Below are 19,833 nucleotides of genomic sequence, written 5' to 3'. Positions count from 1 at the left end.
GCCAGGGGAACCCACCGCAGCCGGCGCCGCCTGCTCCCCACCCAAAAGCACAGCACAAATCGGTACAGAGCCCACTTGTGTCTGAAACCAAAGGGGACAATTCAGGACCCATCAGTGCACAGACCCAGCTGATAAAATCCCACGAGGTTAAGACTTGTATTTTCTGTTGCAAACAAGCCTGGGGAGAAGATTACGGCAGCCCACCAGCAGCACATCACCCCAGACACAGCGCCTGCCTCCAGGGTCAGGCAGCGTTCCGAACTCAGCTTATAGTCCTCATCCATACACCAAGGGAAAAGGGGACCCTGCAGCTTCCTTTAATTGTTCTCTCCAGCTCCATGCCTTTAGAAAAAAATGGGGACCTGGAAGTCACCAGATCCACCTCACACGCAACTGTAACGTTGGTGAGAAACGGCTGCACGGGCCCGGGTTTTGTGAAAATGCCTCCGACCACTTCAGTCAATCCTCACTGCCGTGTACTACAGCTGGACACAGACCAGAACCCCTAGCTGCACCCATCGAGCTCAACAAGGAGCTGACACGCTGGGTTGCATCTTCAGCAGTGCTTGAGATTAATACTTAAGCACAAAGTATAACAAAGAATTCTAGTAATACTTAACAGTTGGGTTTGAGGTTCTTCCATCAATTGTTTCCTACCACCTGTGCAAATGAAGATCATCACCAGCCCTTTTTTTCCAGCAAGATGACCAGATCAACCATACCCAAAACTCAACCACACGCATGCTAAGATTTTTATCTTGAAAACAAGATGTATCTTGGCAGGTTACAATTTTTCATTTTTCTTTACTTATCAACACACACTTTCTAACACGGAGGGCCTTTGAGAAATTAATTTCTATCTGAAAACAAACAAGGGCTGAAACAGTTTACAAAAGAACCCATCTTTCAAGGACATTTCCTTTTAAATTGCACAATGTGGCTCTTAGCAAGGAAAATAAATAAAACTTAATCCCTCTGCATTCCAGCTGGCATTTTTTCCCCAAGCTAGAAGTGAACAATCAATTTAAAGAAAACTCAGACTATGGTCAATTAAGGAACTGTATATCATTTCATTTATAAATACCAGATACCTATTCAATTGATTATTTTGATCCAATTAAGACAGTTTTACATTTTAAATTCCTAAGAATTATTTATCCACATTGAAGTCCTAGGCTTCACATCTGTTGCTGCAAATTTCTGCAGATCGTCTGGTCTTTGGCTGTTGTATTAGCCAAGAGAGTTTCAGCTACCAGATTTATTTAAGGATGTGGATTATAAGCCTCCAGGAAATGGCAACCACTGGGAAAAATCATGTCTAATTACTTTTAACACATAGAAATTTTTTTTTAAATTTGGATTATATATAAATATTATATATTTATATGCTTATGCATATAAATTCTTTTTCTTTTACATCTTATCTCTTTAATCACGATGGTCATCTTTAGGTTTAGGTGTGCACGAGATAGGCTCTCTTGGCACTTTTTAATATACTCCAAGTTGTAGAGAGCTCACCGAGTGTTGCAGGCTACCTTTTTCTCTAAAAGACAGCGTTTGTTTTCAAGAGAATAATCAATACCTTAGAGCCACAGAATACATTTGCTGAGTGGTTTGTCAACTGAATCATAACTTCTTTTACGAAAACAGATGGAATTTCCCTGGCCAGAGTCCCCATGTCAGCACTGGGCGTTCCCAGGCACGGCCGTCCAGTGCTGCAGCAAACTGCACCGAGGAGAGAAGTCACCGCAGCTCTGGGCTTGGATGGACTCCAGCAGGGTGCTAACGTGTAAAATAGCCATAGTTAAAAGAAATAGGCATTGTCAGAAAGAATACTGATATCGTCAGGATGTGGGGGAGCGAACTCTGATCCTTAATGTGATGGAACATGCATATCACCAAAATGGGGACCAGTTCATTTCTAAACTCAGTATTGTAACTCTGTGAAAAATTGAGTTTAAAATTGCATTTACTGACACCTTTATAAGTGCAAGCAAAGCCAGAGAGACTAGTAAGGAAATGTATTTGTCAATCTTTCCTGCAAATGCTTTTGTGGGGTGACATCACAGGCAAGACTTAGAATAAGCAATCCTTACAGGACAGACTTCGCTAATACACCACAGCTCCAGAGACTAAAAAGTAGTGCTGGAAAATGATTTGAAGGTCTCTTCATACAAATTTAACACTCAGGAGGAAAAAAGCCAACACCAATCCACTCATCGCCTCCACAGCCCTCCTCAGAGCAGCATAAACCAGCAGTGGTCCATGGACTCGTTCCTTCTTGAGAACTTCCGACCCAGCGATTACCCCGCCATGACGTACTGCCTGCTTCAAACCTAGCGGGCTTCCTCCCGTTTGCTCTCCTGACCCGAACAAAATCCAGCAACTACAGTTTTACTCTAATTTGGTTACTTTCATTCTGAATGCAGCTGGCTTCCCAACAACATAACACACTTCAAACAGCCGGTTCTCTTTCCCAAGTGTGGTTTTTGGTTTTTTAGACACCGATACCAAGTTTCTTATATTTTATATCTTATTTGCTAGAGATAATTTGAATTTTGAACCAACTGAAATCAAACTCCTTAACTGTCCCTGCCAGTTAGGAAAAATGCTACAAGCTTGTTCTCAAACATTCCAATAGTTTAAGCCCAAACTCTGGTCTATTTTAGGAAAAGGACTGAGGTAACTTAGAAATTGAACTTAAAATTAATCAGGAAGGAAGGGGATTCAGAACGAAGAGATTTTCCCACACTGGAAAACCTTGTGCATTTCAAGAACTCTCTGCCTTGGCGTAAAATGAAGTGCTTCACTAGGAACAAGGAAGGAAGTAGATTCTTCTGCTGCAAAATAGCCAAAAGCCAAAGGGAGCCGGGGGCAATGCAATTCAAACCAAGGCTTTCAACTCAAATTCTTAGCCAGAGTGGCTTGTTTGCTCTTCTCATGGAGTCACCTCACCTTGTTAAATGTCCGTTGCTCAGCCCAGAGCAACGGACTCTGTAAATCAGCAGCGCTGGGAGACTCGACAGGACCGACTAGACACGCACCATCACACCATGTCATCAGTGCTCCCATTTCCAAAAAAACCCAACCAGCCATAAAATTCCCAACTGTTCCCATTATATCACCTAGCTGGAAGCATCTTTTTGAGTCCAAGTGTTCGTCAATCACACCACCATCAGAAGGACTCCACATGAAAATGATTTCAAGCCTCAGCCTACAGTTATACCCTGATCATAAACACTCAAAAAGCATTTTTTTCCCATTTACTCATGCACAGCTGCAGAGAAAAAGAAAATCATCTCAGAGCAAGCAACATCCAAGAGGGAGTTCTGTACCAGACAAAGCTCAGAGGTCAGGAGCGTTCACCCAGATGCTCTACAGAGCATTAAGACAGAAGGCTCATTTCATTCCTTACCTCCCTGCTCCCCCATGGCAGCCTTCCCTCTTTCTCTCCTGTCCCCCTTCAAGTTACACAGTTTATTTCTTCTGCAAGACCTAACTCGGCGTGAGTTTTGGCAGTTCTCACTTCATCCCTGCACTTCCCGATCCCTAAGGTGCAGCCTGCTTGGCTTATCAGTATTTCTCTCCCACGCACCTCCATTCCTTGCAGACTTAAAAAATTTAAGTTCCTTCTAGAGCTGGCTGTCCCTAGCCTTTCAGAAAATGGTATTCTGTCAGCATTTTTCAGTTGGGAAAAAGAAAGCAAAAATGAACACGCACCCATCCCTCCTTGAACTTCCTAGTCCAGCAGATTTTACTAACCAGTTACCTCCGCAGTAATGTACACACTCCACCTCAGCTCACTCTCTACAAATAACTCTTTGTAATGGTGTTGGCACCTAACAAAGGTAAATTTAATCTTTCAAGAGGAGCCCTTTTCCTATGAACTCTCCAAGCTAGCAGCCTCCCCTCCTTTCTCTCCTCTCCCTCTTGAAAATATCCTTCCTACAGCCAAAAAGGCACATCGGAGCTGTTTCCATTTCATTGTGCCCCTCTTGGCAGGAGGCAGAGCTCTGCCCAGACAGCCTGAGCCCCCACATCTTGGAGCACCTTCTCCAGCACAGAACAGTTGCTTTCGGTTTGCTCCAGCAGGAATCTTGCAGCATCGTTTCTCCTAAATGACAGCACATACCTCCCTAGTCCTTCAGGCTCCTTTCCAGCTCCACAGCCACGTTTCCGATCCGCAGGCCTGGCAGACAGCGCATTTGTTGAATCTGCTGTGGGCCTGTTGATTCTTAACGAGCAGTCTCCAGGCACACTCACGTCTTACCGGTGTCGGTGTAAATCCATAGCCCTTTCCTCTTTAGCTTTTGCATCACCAATTAGCTATGAATAATTTAGGGCAGAAATTAAAAGGTTCATTGCCAAGAGATCAGTCAGGCTGAGGAGCAGCTTCTCAGCATAAGCAGTGAAGGCAAATCTTATTTTTTTGTTACTTTTTCAACACCACTTCCTATATTTATGAAAGTGATGATGTGACATACTGTGTGGGACAGCAATGAACTGGAGTTGATGACCCCTGTGATTCCCTGCTGCCCTCATGTGAATACCGTAGAGAAGCACAAGTTCTTCTCCTGCCTTGCATTCACTGAAAGTATCCGAATTTTTCATTTCACCAGCATGACCAAGCCTAGCTGCTCTCCTCATGTCCTCTTCCCAATCACACGGGGTACTGCTTGCTCCTTAACATGGAAGTGAGGTGATCTTAACACAAAGGAAAAACTTCCTGTCGCTGGTGCGAGGAACTTGAGGCCATCTTTCTGCACCCGGGGGAGTTTAACGGAGTATCCTTCAAGAACACATTCTGTGAACTGAGGGGAAGTCTTTGTTTCACAATACTAAAGAGCACCCCGTAACAGTGCTGCCCAGAAATTCCCCATTTCCTGCCCCCACAGACTTTTAAGTGTAGCTAGAATGGAAACAGTCTCAATAATGTAGCTTAAAAGCTTGGACACATACAAAACATATTTTTGAGAAAGATTCAATTCCACAGAAATGCAGGTATGGAAGAGCAGGACCCAGACCACCAATTAACAGAAGTTAAAGAGTTCAAGAAAAAGTTTCTCACAATTTCCCCCCTCGCCAACCCCACCCAGCCCTTAATAAAAGCTTTGCAATGACCAGTGAAGCATATGGTAAACCTAACTTCTGATCAACATGCAAGAAAACAAAACTGAGATACAGAATCAAAGGATGGTGTAACCGCTATTTCCATCGTGCTAGGTGAGAAGGAAATAGGTTTGGGTTTTGCTTGGGGCTCAGTAGCAGCAGGCAGCCCACCCACAAGGCCTGCAGGAGCAGATGTGCCTCCAGTTTTTCTGTCTGTATTGGCGAAGACCTGGTGGCAAGAACCAGAGGAGGCCAGGAGGTACCACCGTGACACACAGCATTGAAATGGAAATGGGGGAGAGTGCGTGCATCAGAGTTTCCACTGATCTCCAAGGGGAATAGAGAGCTGCTATTGCAGAAGAGCCTCTCAACACATACTTAATTTATGGAATTTCAGTACAAGAATCACATAACCAGGTGTAAAAATCTTCAAATGTAATTTATTAAGACATTCAGCTATGTCTGTCAGTCTACATCCAAATTTACTACTAAAAATAAAATAGTATCACATTTCACATTAGGAATACCGACTTTGAAAAACACTTGAGTCAAGCCTATCGTATAAATAAGTGACTAATTTCTCTTCATATCAAAATTCACATAAAAAATTGCCTGCCCCCCTACTCCCACTTACTTCCCCACCCCAGTCCCTAGTTCTACTTGAAGCCATGATGCATGTAAAAATTGAAGTATGGACATGTCCTTGTCAAAGAAAAAAAGGTGCAAACCTATTAACAGCTTTAAAAGTGGCATTTGCGGAGTCTGATCATACACAATAATGTACTCATTCCCAAAGTGCAAATATCGCCAGAGTTTAACACTGTTTTAATTCAGCTGCAAGAATTAAACATTACACAGCACAGTACTGCAAGGCCTCTATCTGTGCCCTAAAACTCATCCCACTGTCCTCCTGCATGTGGTAGCAGAGGTCAAAGTGTTCATTAGAGCTTTAGTTTACTTCATGCAGCCCAGACTGTGCCCAGTATTAGCAAAAGTTTCATATACATCAAAATATTGAAGACTCCGTCATAAAAGTCAAGAGTCACTATAGATTACATGAATTCAAATGCAATTGCCCCACCAAGAACACCCAAAGCATACACATGACGTATTAAGAGTGCTTCCACCTTCTAGTACAATCACTGCTGTTAAATCTTTGATTTTTTGCTTACGTGCCATAAGAAAATTGCCAGCAACCAAAGCTGCACCTCAATCAGAGAGTGGCAACTCACTGCATTTAACACCCTCAGGTACCCTGGGACATGGCTGTATGCGACACCCTCTGCCTGCCCAAAACAAAAGCTAGCGTTCTGGCCACATGTCTACAACCTCTCACAGACCTCTCGTTCCTCTTATCTCTCACCTACGTCTTGAAACACGCTTGCACTGCAATTTATTTCCAGACATCCTTCCTATGCCCACAGTTCGGAGAGCTTCTGGAGTCATTTCTACTACATCTCACTGGAGATACCTCTACCAAGCAGCCCACAAAAATCAGCATGGGGGATTACATTTTGACCAGCATTAATAGCTAAACTTCTTTCACAGCTGTGGAAGGATAGGTTTTCTTCTGAGTCAAACTTGGATCTCTGAAATGTGTTTGTTCCCATGTCATCCTTTGTCACCTCAGAGCTGGACACAAACCCCTGGGTCTTGAGTGGGGCACCCCTCTGGGGCTGCAATTAGTTCTGCAGCACAGGCCACTCCCTGGCTGGCCTCACACGGGCATGGGTCACTGCCCGTGCTTTGGGACCCCTCCATCTGAGCAGAGCCCTCCAGGCTGTCCTGTCCATCAGCAACCCCCTCGTTGCTCTTGCTGGGGCTGTCTTTTGTACTCGGCCCATTGTCACGTTCAGCACCAGGAGGCTCAGCTGCATCTCCAGGTCTGGTATTCTGCTCTGCACTTGGATTTGGCTGTTGAACTGGTTCTGGTCCCAGTCCCGGTAGCTGTGAAGGGCTCTTCAGCTGGCAGTGGCACAGAGGGCAGGTTTCTTGCACATACAGCCATTTCTTAAGACAACCCGCATGAAAAAAATGGCTGCATGGTGTGATTACAGCAGTTTTCATATCCTGAAAGACACAAAAAAAGATCATATTATTTGTAATCCCAGTCCTCTCCTCTCACCCCATACACCTAATAGTTCCACTAGCCACAGAGAAGACAGAAGCAGTGCACAGGCAAGGAAGAGAACGTTCCTTCCTTCATGCCAACAAGCCTCCACATTCAAGTACACACACAATTCAAACACTGGCCAGGTCTGGCTGTTTATATTACAGGGATTAGAAATTAGGCAAAAAGTTTTGTTTATAAGGTATTATTACGCTTAAATAAAAGCTTTTGTAGGATGAGAGTCACAGGATAGTAGGCTTAAACAACTGTGCAAGTCAAAACCAGCACACTTAGAGATACAAGAAGTAACAATAGCAAACCAGAAATGAAGTAACACCCCAACTCTGTCAGCCAAGATCCACATATCACTAGTATGGTGGTTCAAACACTGGCATTCAACCCACACCAGTAGTTTTACTCTTCAAAGCATTTGTATCAAGTTTGGAGTCATTCCAATCACACTCCAACTGCACACTACTAATCTTAGGGTGGTTCTTTTGCTATCATACATAACTACAATTTCTATCCAAGAGAAAGAGACTTTGGAGCTGGAGGTGTGATAAAGAAATTAATGCTGAAAGTAGTATCTAAGGTCCTCCTTACATCTGCTGACTTAGATTAGAAAGACCCTTAACCTTTTGATAATTAGGTTTCTGTTATAAAACTGACATTGCACATGAAGTGGAAATAGCGATGTCTGTAGAGACTGAGCTGCTTCTACCAAATACTAACAGATCAGCTACTGAGTACACATTGTCCTTCAGTAACAAAATCTTCCACAAATGAAGAAAGGGCACATCTGCTGTCACTATTGAGACCAGCTCAACCCAAACACGAGTGGTTTCAAAGAAGCTCAAGGACACAACTTTGTCGTGTAACTGGAGGAAAAAGAATGAAAGTTTAAATACATCCAAACTCTCTCTTTATTAATAAAAAAACCCCACTATCTCAGTGACAGCACTCCAATTTACAGAAAACTGGGTAATTCAAGTGACCTACCAAGCACGATATTACTCATCAAACGTAATTCCAGTAACATTTTACTAGTTGCAGACTGAACTGTACAGTCCAGAGGTATTTCAAGTCAATCTTTTGACACTTCCACTCTTACCTGGTAGCAGATGGCACAGATGTCATTGTGTTGCTCCAACTGCTCTTTTGTGGCAACAGGCAGTGATTTGATCTTATTCACAGCGTCTCTGCGAAGCAGGAAACTTTTCCACCCCAGTTGGGCTCGCAACCACACATTGTAATAGGAGTGAATGAAGATGATCACAGAACCCATCACAGTCCATTCTCCAAAGATCGTTTCTGAGACACCGTATGCCACCACGCAGAGTGCGACGAGGAATTCCAGCAGCCGGTAAGTGCCATTTACATAATAAATCACATCATCCATATTTTCTACAGGTTCTTTTCTGAACTCCTCCACCATAAACAGAACGTAAATGAAGAGTGTCCCAAGCACCTGTAACAGTGCAAAACCATGAGCTCAGCATTCAGTTCGGAACTGGACCCTAAGTCATTTGGCGTTGCCCATTGAGCTCTGTATATGTAACGCTCCCCAATCAGACAGAGGGCACGCAAGCCCCAAAGCAGTAAAATTGTTGCTGAACTTCAAGACAACTAAAAGTCACTCTTTCTTGCAAAGCATTTAAGCTTGTTCTAAAGTACTTCCCCTTCTGTGCTCCCCTGAGAACACAGCTGAGTTGATTAAACAAAAACACTGATCATCATGAAGGGTGATTTAATTTAATAATAAAACCCCCAAGCTATAACAAATACCCATAGTACAAAACATTTCCTGTATTTACACTACTGTGTTTTGAACATCAAATTACTTTCAAAGAGCCATAGCTAAGTAATGATACATAAATGAGTACTCTGGAAAAAAGAAACCCACCAAACAAAACCCCCAAACTTTTTACTGGGATAATTATACCCTCAAAAGCCTTCTGGCTTTACGAGTTGAAAAAAGATTTCCATTCATCTATGTTCTCAGCCCACCCCTAGGAGCTCTTTAGCCTCAGTTACAGGATAAAGAAAGAGATTTTATATCATATCTTGTAGTTCTGCCCTTCTATCATCCCTGTTCTTTTCTCATCATATATTTCCCCCCCTAGGGTAACAGGATCACAGTTAAGGCAGGGCTTCAGTTACTACAGGGCTGACATTCTTACCTGAAGAGAGGTTAGAATACTGCTGGAGATAATGATCAACAGCCAGAAATCCATGTGGAAAAATTGACAAATCATGTAGGCCATGTACGCGGGGAACACGAGTAAGAACAAACAGAGGCTGACTGCTCGGAAGTGCTTCCACAGACTCCTGCAAACAACACAATAGGTTTTTATTTTTTAAGTCAGATTTGAGTGTCAGAATAAGAATAGGCTGACTGCCAGATGTAGGCAAGTTAGATGTTTGTGCAAGGCTTTAACTTATTGAAAGGAGTCTCTATTTTACTTGGGCACAATCTCATTCCCAGCACGCATGCCTACAACACATACAGTATGAAAAGTTCCATCTCATCTGACCTTTGCTGTTTTCAATAGAAAGACAAAGATTATGTGCAAAAATGCACCTACAGTAATTGTCATAACGGTTCAAGTCAGTGGTTAGGCATATTAAGTATCTGAGATACTGAATGTTTCAAATGAAAGTCTATTAAAATAAAGAAAATTATTAAGTATGTATGTTACTGTTTGTACACTTTTCTATACAGAGTTCTCCCAGGCGATACACTTACTACAACTCCTTTATGTCTTTTTGCTAATATGCATGGGGAAAAGGGTTCCTTTCATCACCACTGCTACCTTTAGAACTATATTCCCTAGTTCAGGGATCACAAAAGAAGAAATGTAGTGGGACTTGAACATTCATCTCTGCCAGTCCTTACTCTGCTCCTATCATTTACCTCTTCCTAATCTCCTCCCCAACCTAAACACACCATCAATCTTTTTACACCCACCCACTTGTGAAGGCTTTCAGAATATCTCCAGTAATTTATTATACTACCTCTACATGTTCCTCAGGTTGTATTTTAACCTCATTTAGCTCTGGAGCTCTGGAAATGAGGTTCAGAAAAAGTCAAAGTACTGGGGGACAGGACAGCAGCAGAAACTGGCTAATTCAATACAGTCTGAAGAAACATCAGAACACTACTGTGAGGTCTGCAATTCTGTGTCTGTGGGTGAGGGAGAAAGGGAGAGCTGAAGTGGAATTTATCCTGATCCTAGTTGATTTAGAACTGCCTGGGAGATCTGGCAGAAGAGAGTTAAAACTCGCTATCACCACACACTGCTTGTTTAAGCTGGGGAGATGCTCATATCCTGGCTGTACTCCCTTTCCCTCTGTTACTATATTTGAAGTTAACATTGCTGCAGGCAGAACACACTGGCTACAAGTAGCCTTTAAGCTAAACAAACTCTCTACACATAAATAAACCTTCTCTTTTATTTCTTCACTTACAGGTTACAGAAAGGGAAAAGGCACAAGCAATTAACAAAGATACAAACAGATTAATACAAGAATACCAGATACCAACACAGCTCTTCAAAACACAAATTAAACTTAACAATAATCCCACATGATCAGAACATCTGGTACACTAATGCAAGCCTTCCACCTCTTTATTTTCTGCTACTAAACCCTATCATTTGGGGATCACAGCCTCACAAAAAATAGGTTTTACAATATCTAACACAAGGTCACTCCTAGAAGCTTCCTATCCTCAAGAGCTGAGATGACTGCATTAGGAGGAAACCTACCCAAAGCAGAGGAGGTTAAGCAAAACCATTCTGGAAATCCATCCAAAGGAATGCGGGTGGGCAGAGCACAGGCCCTCGAGTCCTGGATTTGCTAGGGAGAGCAACCACTGAACAGTGCCATACTCGGAGTGGGCAGTGAGTAGCTGCAGAACAGCACGGTCTTGCACAGGCTGGATGGATGCAGTCCTGAGCAGGAGCAGGTGACCGAAGTCACCCCCATTTGCCAGCACACAGCATGGTGAAAGGTACTACTGTGTGCCCTGGAGGGAGTAGGATAGAGGGGGGGAAACTACAGAATTTAGACTAGAAATCTGCATACAGAAAATACAGGGTAACTTTATAAGCTACTCCAAATCAGGCCATCAACTACTAGTTTATCACCCCTTAAAACAGCATTGAGTAACTTTCAGTTAAGGAAATCGGTCTCTTACTTGTCCCTTGAGGCTCCTAATGCCAAGACAATGGGATCAGCAATTTCCAGCATGGATTGAAGTATGGATGCCACCACAATGAAAAGAATAATACTGAGCAGGAACGCCCGATGCACAACTTGGAGCTCAATCAAACCTGTCTGCACAGCCAGGATCAGGAGTGTGACTCCTTCAGTCATTCCCCTGCAGATCAACAGAGTCAAAAGAACAATCACACACATCTTTCTGTGTACCAATGTTGGTTCAAAAATACATCTTGAAATACCAGGAAATAAGCTGTTTCTGCCAGAGCCCTTCGAGTGTCACTGGTTTTAGCTTTTACTGATGTCCCTGCTAAGGCTTTAATCCGAGAGGAATGTTTTCAGAAACGCTGAAGTGTTGGGCATTAGGAACTAGCAAGTTTCAGAGCGCTGCTCCTGACTAGCAGCATGTGGGTTACATCCAGCCCAGCAGACACCACTCAATGACAGAACTCCCCCCAGCACAAAGCATTTCAAGAACCCAGATTGTGTCATAAAAGGAGGAACCCACCAGCCCCAGTGCTGCCTACACAAACTCGAAGCAGCCCTGCTGCATTTACACCTGGGCATCTATCAGCCTTACTCCTCAATCATTATGAGGACCCTCTCTATCTGCTTTATTTCCCCATCACTGCCCTCCCGTCTGTCCTTAGGCCCAACATCTTTGACTCAACACCTCATCCGCTGCCCAGTTCAGGCAAATCAATTCAGCCATTTATCAGTTTATTCTCTCTGTACCAATAGAAAATACAACTGTCCACTTCTTTTTGGCTTGGAACCCCAGACTGAATTTAATACCTCTGAGGACCACAATTTAGCACCAGCATTTGATGCAGTTGAAGTACAGATAACCCAGAACTGCATGCTTCCCCAAAAGATGCTTTTATGTAGACTACTCCCAGGCAACCCCGATTTAGAACATTTTTGCTTCCACATCTTGGAATCCAAAATGTAAAACATTATTTTGCACATCATCTGAACTTTCTATAGAGTCAAGGGCTGGAACAACTGAGAAAGGTAGTGTCATACCTAGGATCTCAATTTCATATTAGACAAGCTGAGACAAGCAGAGGTTGTGGATGCCCCATCCCTGGAAGTGTTTAAGGCCAGGCTGGATGAGGCTTTGGGCAACGTGGTCTAGTGGAGGGTGTCCCTGCCTGCAGCAGGTTGGAACTAGATGATCTTTAAGGTCCCTTCCAACCCAAACCATACTATGACATGATTCTATGAAGTGCTAAGAAAAGGCAGTTTCTACATTTTGACTAATTCCCATAGTAATTTACAGGCAATCTATACAATGTTGTGTTTTAAGCCTCATAGATGAGTAATATTTCACACATGACTACAGGGTAAATGAGAAAATGGAAATACGAAGTGTTTATATTATCCAAGCATATGAAAATTTTCTAGTGACTCATGAAATAGAAAGCACTAGGACAAATCAAACTGCACAATCATAAATCCCAACTAACAGCCCTCAATTTGTTACAGAAATGAACCACCTCCCAAGAACTCTGTGACAACCTGTATTTTCACCTCGTCCTTCCAATGCACGCACAGACTGACATACAAAAAGTCTGTCAAGGATACCCAGGAGTTCATAAGTTAAAAAATTGCAATGCAACCCGGGTATTTCTATATAAATCCCTTTTTGCCTGCTGCTTTTTAGACCCGAGGCACTTACCTGTTCATAGCAGGATCATTCATGAATGCTCGGTAACCCTGCAAGTAAAACTTGCAGAGAGTCAGAACTCCCAAAGCAACAAAAGAGACTGTGAAGACCAAGCCCAGCAGCGAGTATGGAGTGCTACAGCATTCAGCAATACTGGGAGGAGAGAGGGGAAAAGAAACAAAAATAAAAGATCTTTCAACTAAAAGCAATAGGATTAGTTCTCCCTCTTGTCCTGCTAACTGTGCAAGCCGGTTTTTTTTAAAGCAAAATTGGATTGGTTTCATGAAAATATTGAAGGCTCTACACAGCCACAGGATCCTCCTACAAAAAGAAAAAGATGAGAAGTATTCCATTGCTTCCTTCCCAGAAACACGACGTCATCTCAGCTTCCTAGCTAACGGTACCTCCGCGGTCCCCACAGCGCGGTGCCACACGGTGGCACTGTCCTGCCTGCGCAGGGGGTTCACAACCAACAGCCAATTCGACAGCCACCACGCACCCAGGTTACGCGCTGAAATTTCAGCCAGCTCCCAGAAACACAGAGTTAAAGCAGATGGATTCACTAAGGCACTTTCCACTCAGATCTACAACAGTGCACACAAACATCAAACTGATAAACGTTATTGGGAGACTGGGGGCTTTTTGGTAGCGTTCCCATCGGGTTCAGGTAGGCAACACCTTTCTTTCAAACGGCTGAGCCAGAAGCAGCAAAATAAGGCAGTGAAGAATATTCTCCCTCAGTAGGCTCCTTCCTCTTTTGCTATAGCAGTGAAGTCCCAAAGATTGAGACCCCAGAATACATTTGACAATGCTGAGAATAGCTGCATTATTTCATCTCCCTCACCTTCGGGTGCTCTTCTGCTGATCCTGGCACTGCAATATTTGGAGCAGCCTAAGCCTCGGAGCATACTCAGGCTTCTGAAACATAACGTTGCCAGAACAAGGGGAGTGCAGTGCACTGCATGTCCCAACACTATGTAAAGAACCAGCTGTCAGCCTGGGATTACACATCTGGAAATCCTCACATACGTAATCCAAGGTAATACACTGACATCCCCACTCATTAAAAAAAAAAAGAAAAAAGGGGGGAAAAAAATAACCTTCGCTTGTTCACCAGGATAGTAGTCTGGTGAGAGAAATTATGGTGGTCAAAAACATGCCATGCTAATTAACCAACTGAAGAGTGAACTAGTCCAGACAAAAGAGTTTTGAGGAAGCATATGCTTCAAAAATAAACAAAGCTTGTCCAAGAAACATTTACTTTGTCTCTTTTAATGACCTCTTTAACTGGAAATCTCCTTTGAAAGCAATTCACAGCAGAAAATGTTGATGTGTTTACATACACTATTTGCAGTGCTTCTGGTAAGCCTTCAAATTCTGCCTGTTTACCAAATCAAGCAGAGCTGAAAAAGCTTTCAAATGTTCCTGCCAGTCAAGGTAGTGAGAAACGCAGTATTTAAAGCCAGTATTTCTGCAGGATGTTTAAGGAACTCTAAGTTTCACTTCAAAATAAGTTATCAGAAATCAGGAATCCTGGCTTTTCTACCTGATGCCCAATCCTTTTTTGTCACAGTAATTTTAGTACCCTTCTTAAATTTATTTCCAGATGATCTACTATGCAATGGTCCCAGAGGAGTTTAAGAGCTCAAAGAGAAGCCTCGGGAGCTTTCAGTGTTATGTTTATATGTCAAGCACAAGTTTATAAATTGTCCCAAAGAGCTGAACTCTTCAAGGCTTCTCAAAAATCACAGCACTTACATACCCATGGAAAAGATTTTGAGAGGAACAAGGACAATGAAAGGTACAGAACAGTTTTTAAACAGGAAACGTGCAAGCAAGAGCTTTCTAGTCTGGGACAAGAGACCTATGCTATTCTCAATTTAAAAGAAAAGAACTGTTCGATCTTTTGCCTCCCCCCCGCTCCCAATACATGAATTGAGGGACACTGAATTAAACTATATGGATTCAAACAATCAAAATGCATTTTTCAACATACAGACCAAGTTGAGCTGTGAAACTCCTTGCCTCAGGATCTTTCAAATGACACCACAAGTGTGCATGAGTTTAAAGCAGAAAGTACAAATTGATGGAAGAGAAGTCTTTTGAGGGTTACTGAATACGTATTAACCATATCCAGCTAATGCAGCCTGACAGCTGAAGTTGGATGTGGGACTCAGAGTACTAGGAAGAGTCCTGTTTGTCATTATGGGTGGGTATCTCTCCAGGTACTCATTTACCGCCACTGCTGGAAACTAGATCCTAGGCTAGATCAGTATTTGGTCTCACCCACTGCAGCCACTCTGGCATTCTTACAAAAATCAGACATAGCTATTCTGCACACCCCAACTGCTCTCACCTGACTTCCAGCCACACTATTTTAAGCAATCATTACACTTAAAGGGCACAGATGCAGGCTTCACTCCCTTTAATGGAAGAGCACTTTTCCTTCCATTTTGTTAAACAGCCAGCTCTACATTATTAACCGGCCTGACAAGGTATTGCAGCTCCCTCCAAAGGGGTAAGAGGCTGTTAGTGGTACTACCTGAGTCTGTACTTTTAAGATGAATAAGCATTTATAATTTTTCTACTGTGACAGAGCTGAGAACATTGAGAACATTTGCATAATTTTTCTCTATTTTTCCAGTTGCAGAGAGAACTTCACAGAGATAAATCAGTATTCATTCACTCATAGATCAAGCCAATGCAAGTCTGTAAAGCAAGTTCCCTGTTTTGCCATGAATGGGAAAAGTCTAACAGTTTGGTGTAGGAATAAACTCAACTTATTTACAAGGAAAAGGATTGCTTCCCCCACCTCTGCTAACTGCAGTACTCCATCATAACAAAACTAAAATTGCAGCAGAGATGAACAGGAGAAAAAGCTTCAGACATCAATGGTTTTGTTAACAACCAGGTAACATAGTGCTTTTACATAATGCAGTGTGACACTAAGCAATTTTAATACTACATGCAATAAAATCCCTGGCATTTCTCCTTAATGATAATAAATTTTGACAGCTTACACTATGGCACCACAGACAGACACACACACTCAGAGAGGCAAGAAAAAGCTAAGCAATTGGCAAGTCTGATTGGAAAACTGTAGTGATGAGCAAGTTACTCAAGTTGCTACTCAAACAGAAGAATTAATGATGTATGGTCTCCAAAACACATGTCCTAGGTTACCTATGGGTTTAGACAACTATTACCTCTTTTCTCCCCATCTCAGTATTACACCATCTCATTTGCCTAACCCACCTTCTGCAACACACCCAGCTCCTTCTCTGCACTACATTCCCCACTCCCTTTTGTGTGCTGTAATTTCTAGTTAAAAAACAGCCAACAAAGGCACACAGGTTCCCACAAATCCCTCAAATGCTGCCTTTCTCTCAATAACAGCACTGACACAGACCTCTCTCCTTTATCTTATAACCAGTTTTTACAAAGCTTTTAGGCATTTGGTATCTTCAAGATCTTTACACCTCTGCCAAAATAACCACTGCACTCAAAAGTTACTTTGGGAGTTGGGTACTTTGGCTGCTTGGATGAACTCAAGAATGTGTCCCACATCAGAATGATGCAATAAGACATATAGGGCTCAGAAAGCAACACAATCATGAATAAAGTATCAGTTGGACTGAACTTCAGCTGAAGTATCTCAGACTTAAAACCAATTTGTATACTGAAAGCAACTTCTGAACCAAAGCTCTAATTATAGCTATCCCCTCATCAATGAAACATTTTGCTTTCTTTGGGAACTCTCCCAAGTTCTACTAATGCTGTCTGTTCTGAACGAGATCCACACCTCTGAAGGACAAGCTTAACAAGGTTTACATACATGGTTGCTGAGATAAGGACAAGTATTTGTTCGGTATCCAAATGCAATAAAGCCAATCTACATATCTAGTCTCTAAAAGAGCACAAACATTAATTTCCGAAGAGAGTAAAAGCAGAAAATCAACTAATTGCAGACCAGTTAATTACCTTGTCAAGAAGAGGAAGAGAAGCCTCTCTCTTGAGGCAGGCTGATCCCGTGTACTGAAATAGGAATAGATCTGAAGAGCAAATAAGACAAGCCAAAACACCATGAAAAGAACTGGGACGACCAGCTGGTTCCACAGGGACATTCCCAAAGCCAGGAGACCATACACCTCCACCACCTGGGCAAGACAGAAAAACGTGGTTTGTTACTGGTTCACAGCACCTCTGATTTGATAACAAAAGGATAGTCAACAATATAGCCACAAAGAAGCTGAAGATAATTCACATGGTATTAGGCATCCCGAAGGAAAAGAGGAGGTACATCAAACTAAAGTTTGACAAAGGGAGAGCCCAAGTTCAGCAGTGACACATTATCACTGTCTGTCTTGAAGTACGGAGAAGTACCTGACTGCACAGCAAACTATCAGACCAGCTGAATGCCCTTTCCTATGAATAACAGGCTCAGAGCTGCTGACTGCACCCACTCACAGCCAGAGGGATGAGCATACATGCCTCCCACTCACGCAGAACCCTCTCAGACCTTTTTGCCCAGCTTAAGTCACAGCAACGCTGTTTTCTCAGCAGCTACTGCCAAGTCATGCACATACTAGATACTGAAATATGAGCCACATCACTTCAGCACAGCAAATCTGCTTTGCTGACCTGCTTTTAAGGAAAAAACTTAATACCTCAGTTATGTTTAAGTAACTCAAAAAACCCACACATGTACCAGGCTTCTGACTGCTCCTAATCTACCAAGTGTTTTGAAATTCATGCTTAAGAGTTATTTCAGAAGACTCTGAATCTCAAACTACTTCTTTTGTATTACAAATACTAAGTTACAATGCAGTCATTTCCAAGAAGCTGGAACTTCATATAGCTGGACTTAATGCAAAAGGTCAAAAGGAAATCACTCATAACTACTATTTCCTCACCATCTGCTTCCTACAATGACATACAATCCTATAACGGCTAGCAAGTTTTAGCAAATGGTTAAAAAGCTGCCTACTTAGTCTTTCATGACAAGCATGAGGGATGCTACACTCATGGGACCTGCTGCAGTATGCACTGCAGCTGATGGACAAGCGATACTCTGTTGGCAGGGACACGGTGCCAAGCCCCCACTTTTAGCCTTGCACACAGACTTGTGAAGGAAGTGCTTCTGCCCTCAGGAGACTCCCTTGGCCTAGGACCAATGCACGCAATCCTATGCAGCTCCTGGCAGAGTACTCCACCGCATCGGAACAGGGTCATGCTACGCTCATAATGTAGATTTATAACCGTAAGGTATTTCTGGCATCTTCTGCTGCAAGTATGCAGCCAAGGTTCTGGACCTGCTTTTCAGTTATATCATTAGCCACAGTCTGAAATAGACATGCACAAAAGCTGCCTCGGTCCACCTGTTAGGGCTGTCTCCCCTACGGTGCTGCATTCAGGAAACACTGCTGGTGTTTAACATCCCAATATTCACTAAGTTTTGCCCCAATATCAAAACAGCAATCAAATCCAGCCTAAAATAGTAGTAGTAAGCTCACAAACACCAGGATGAAGGCATCGTTGAAAACTAACAACTGCACAAAATTATAGCAATGGAAATACAAATAGGAAAATATTTAAGACAAAATGGCAATATCCTCATCTGGAATAAGCATACTAAGCTTCATTTGTAGCGGAGTTGCAGCCAGTTATACGAACACACTATGAACCCAAGTTTTTTCTGGTTTATTTCAGGAACATAGGCAAAAGCAGCAAACTCTTTAGAAACAAAACCCCCATTTTCCCATGTTGTCAATACAATGCAAAAACCACTCACACACAACTTTTCATTCCAACCCACTCTCTACTACATGCATTTAGAAAAGCAGGATACACCACTCTATTAAAAATCCAGGGCCACGTTATAAAGTTTCTGCCATTTTCTCTGTACTCCCAAGGGAAAAAAAAAAACCACCTTTATGCCCTCTGCATAAAAAGTCAGAAGAAAGAGTATGATCAGTTGTCCAAAGGCACGTACAATGAATACTTCTTCCTCCTGATCATAACACTGTAAAACAGTCTGGCATGCAATGATTTGAAATGGGGTGGGGGGGAAGAGACAAGCACTCCTAGAGATGAGGAGACTTGTGTAACAGCTATATTTAGAATATAATTCCGACAAACAAAAAAAAAATCTGCAAAGAAACAATGGAATGCATTTCCAATTAAAACATTCATAAGATGTTGAAGTGTTTTAAACATAAGTGTCTAATAGAAAATAGATACATGATTCTCAAATCCAAATCCAATTTGAATTTGACTTCAGGAAGCTAAACTCTGCATCTGTTCTGCATGTGGAAAATGGAAGTGCTGGTTCCAACCTGTTGCAAGTCTTTGAGCTGTACAAGGACACGCAACTGCTTTACCCCAAATGTTACCACTCTAAGTAAACAGTAAGTATGATTTTCTAATTCTCACTGGAAAACAAGGCTATTGAAGCTTTGCCAGTTAGCTCCCTAATTACTTTTTAATCAGCAAATCTACAAGCTAGTTATGGACAAGATCAGACCATGCTAGGTGCTGTACAAACACAGAAGGATAATCCTGCTCCAAAGACCAATTACATACAAAATAAATAACCAGACAGTAATGATCAACATGACAGGCTGAGACCTTGGCACACCAGACACCTACTGCTGCCAAATTTTTGTTTGTGTATGACAGATACGACAGCAAAGAGCAGCTTTAAAGAGGGCTTTGAAAGAGCTTA

At 42.5% G+C, this 19,833-nt stretch overlaps 1 protein-coding gene across 6 annotated transcripts in view; it reads right to left on the bottom strand.

Moving 5' to 3' along the window:
- Positions 1–5,529: 5,529 nt before the first annotated feature.
- RNF145 (ring finger protein 145) overlaps positions 5,530–19,833 on the bottom strand; it is a 54,425-nt gene continuing 40,121 nt past the window's right edge. For all 6 annotated transcript variants that reach the window (XM_075767034.1, XM_075767035.1, XM_075767036.1 and 3 more), the window contains 6 exons: positions 17,091–17,266; positions 13,122–13,262; positions 11,418–11,600; positions 9,400–9,547; positions 8,331–8,687; positions 5,530–7,179 (listed from right to left, as the gene is read on the bottom strand). In XM_075767034.1, coding sequence (XP_075623149.1) covers positions 6,736–7,179; positions 8,331–8,687; positions 9,400–9,547; positions 11,418–11,600; positions 13,122–13,262; positions 17,091–17,266 — 1,449 coding nt within the window. In that variant the 3' untranslated portion in view covers positions 5,530–6,735. The remainder of the gene's footprint in view (positions 7,180–8,330; positions 8,688–9,399; positions 9,548–11,417; positions 11,601–13,121; positions 13,263–17,090; positions 17,267–19,833) is intronic.

Source organism: Balearica regulorum, chromosome 14 (assembly GCF_011004875.1).
Source record: "Balearica regulorum gibbericeps isolate bBalReg1 chromosome 14, bBalReg1.pri, whole genome shotgun sequence".
Taxonomy (NCBI): domain Eukaryota; kingdom Metazoa; phylum Chordata; class Aves; order Gruiformes; family Gruidae; genus Balearica; species Balearica regulorum.
This window is presented reverse-complemented; position numbering and strand designations above follow the sequence as displayed.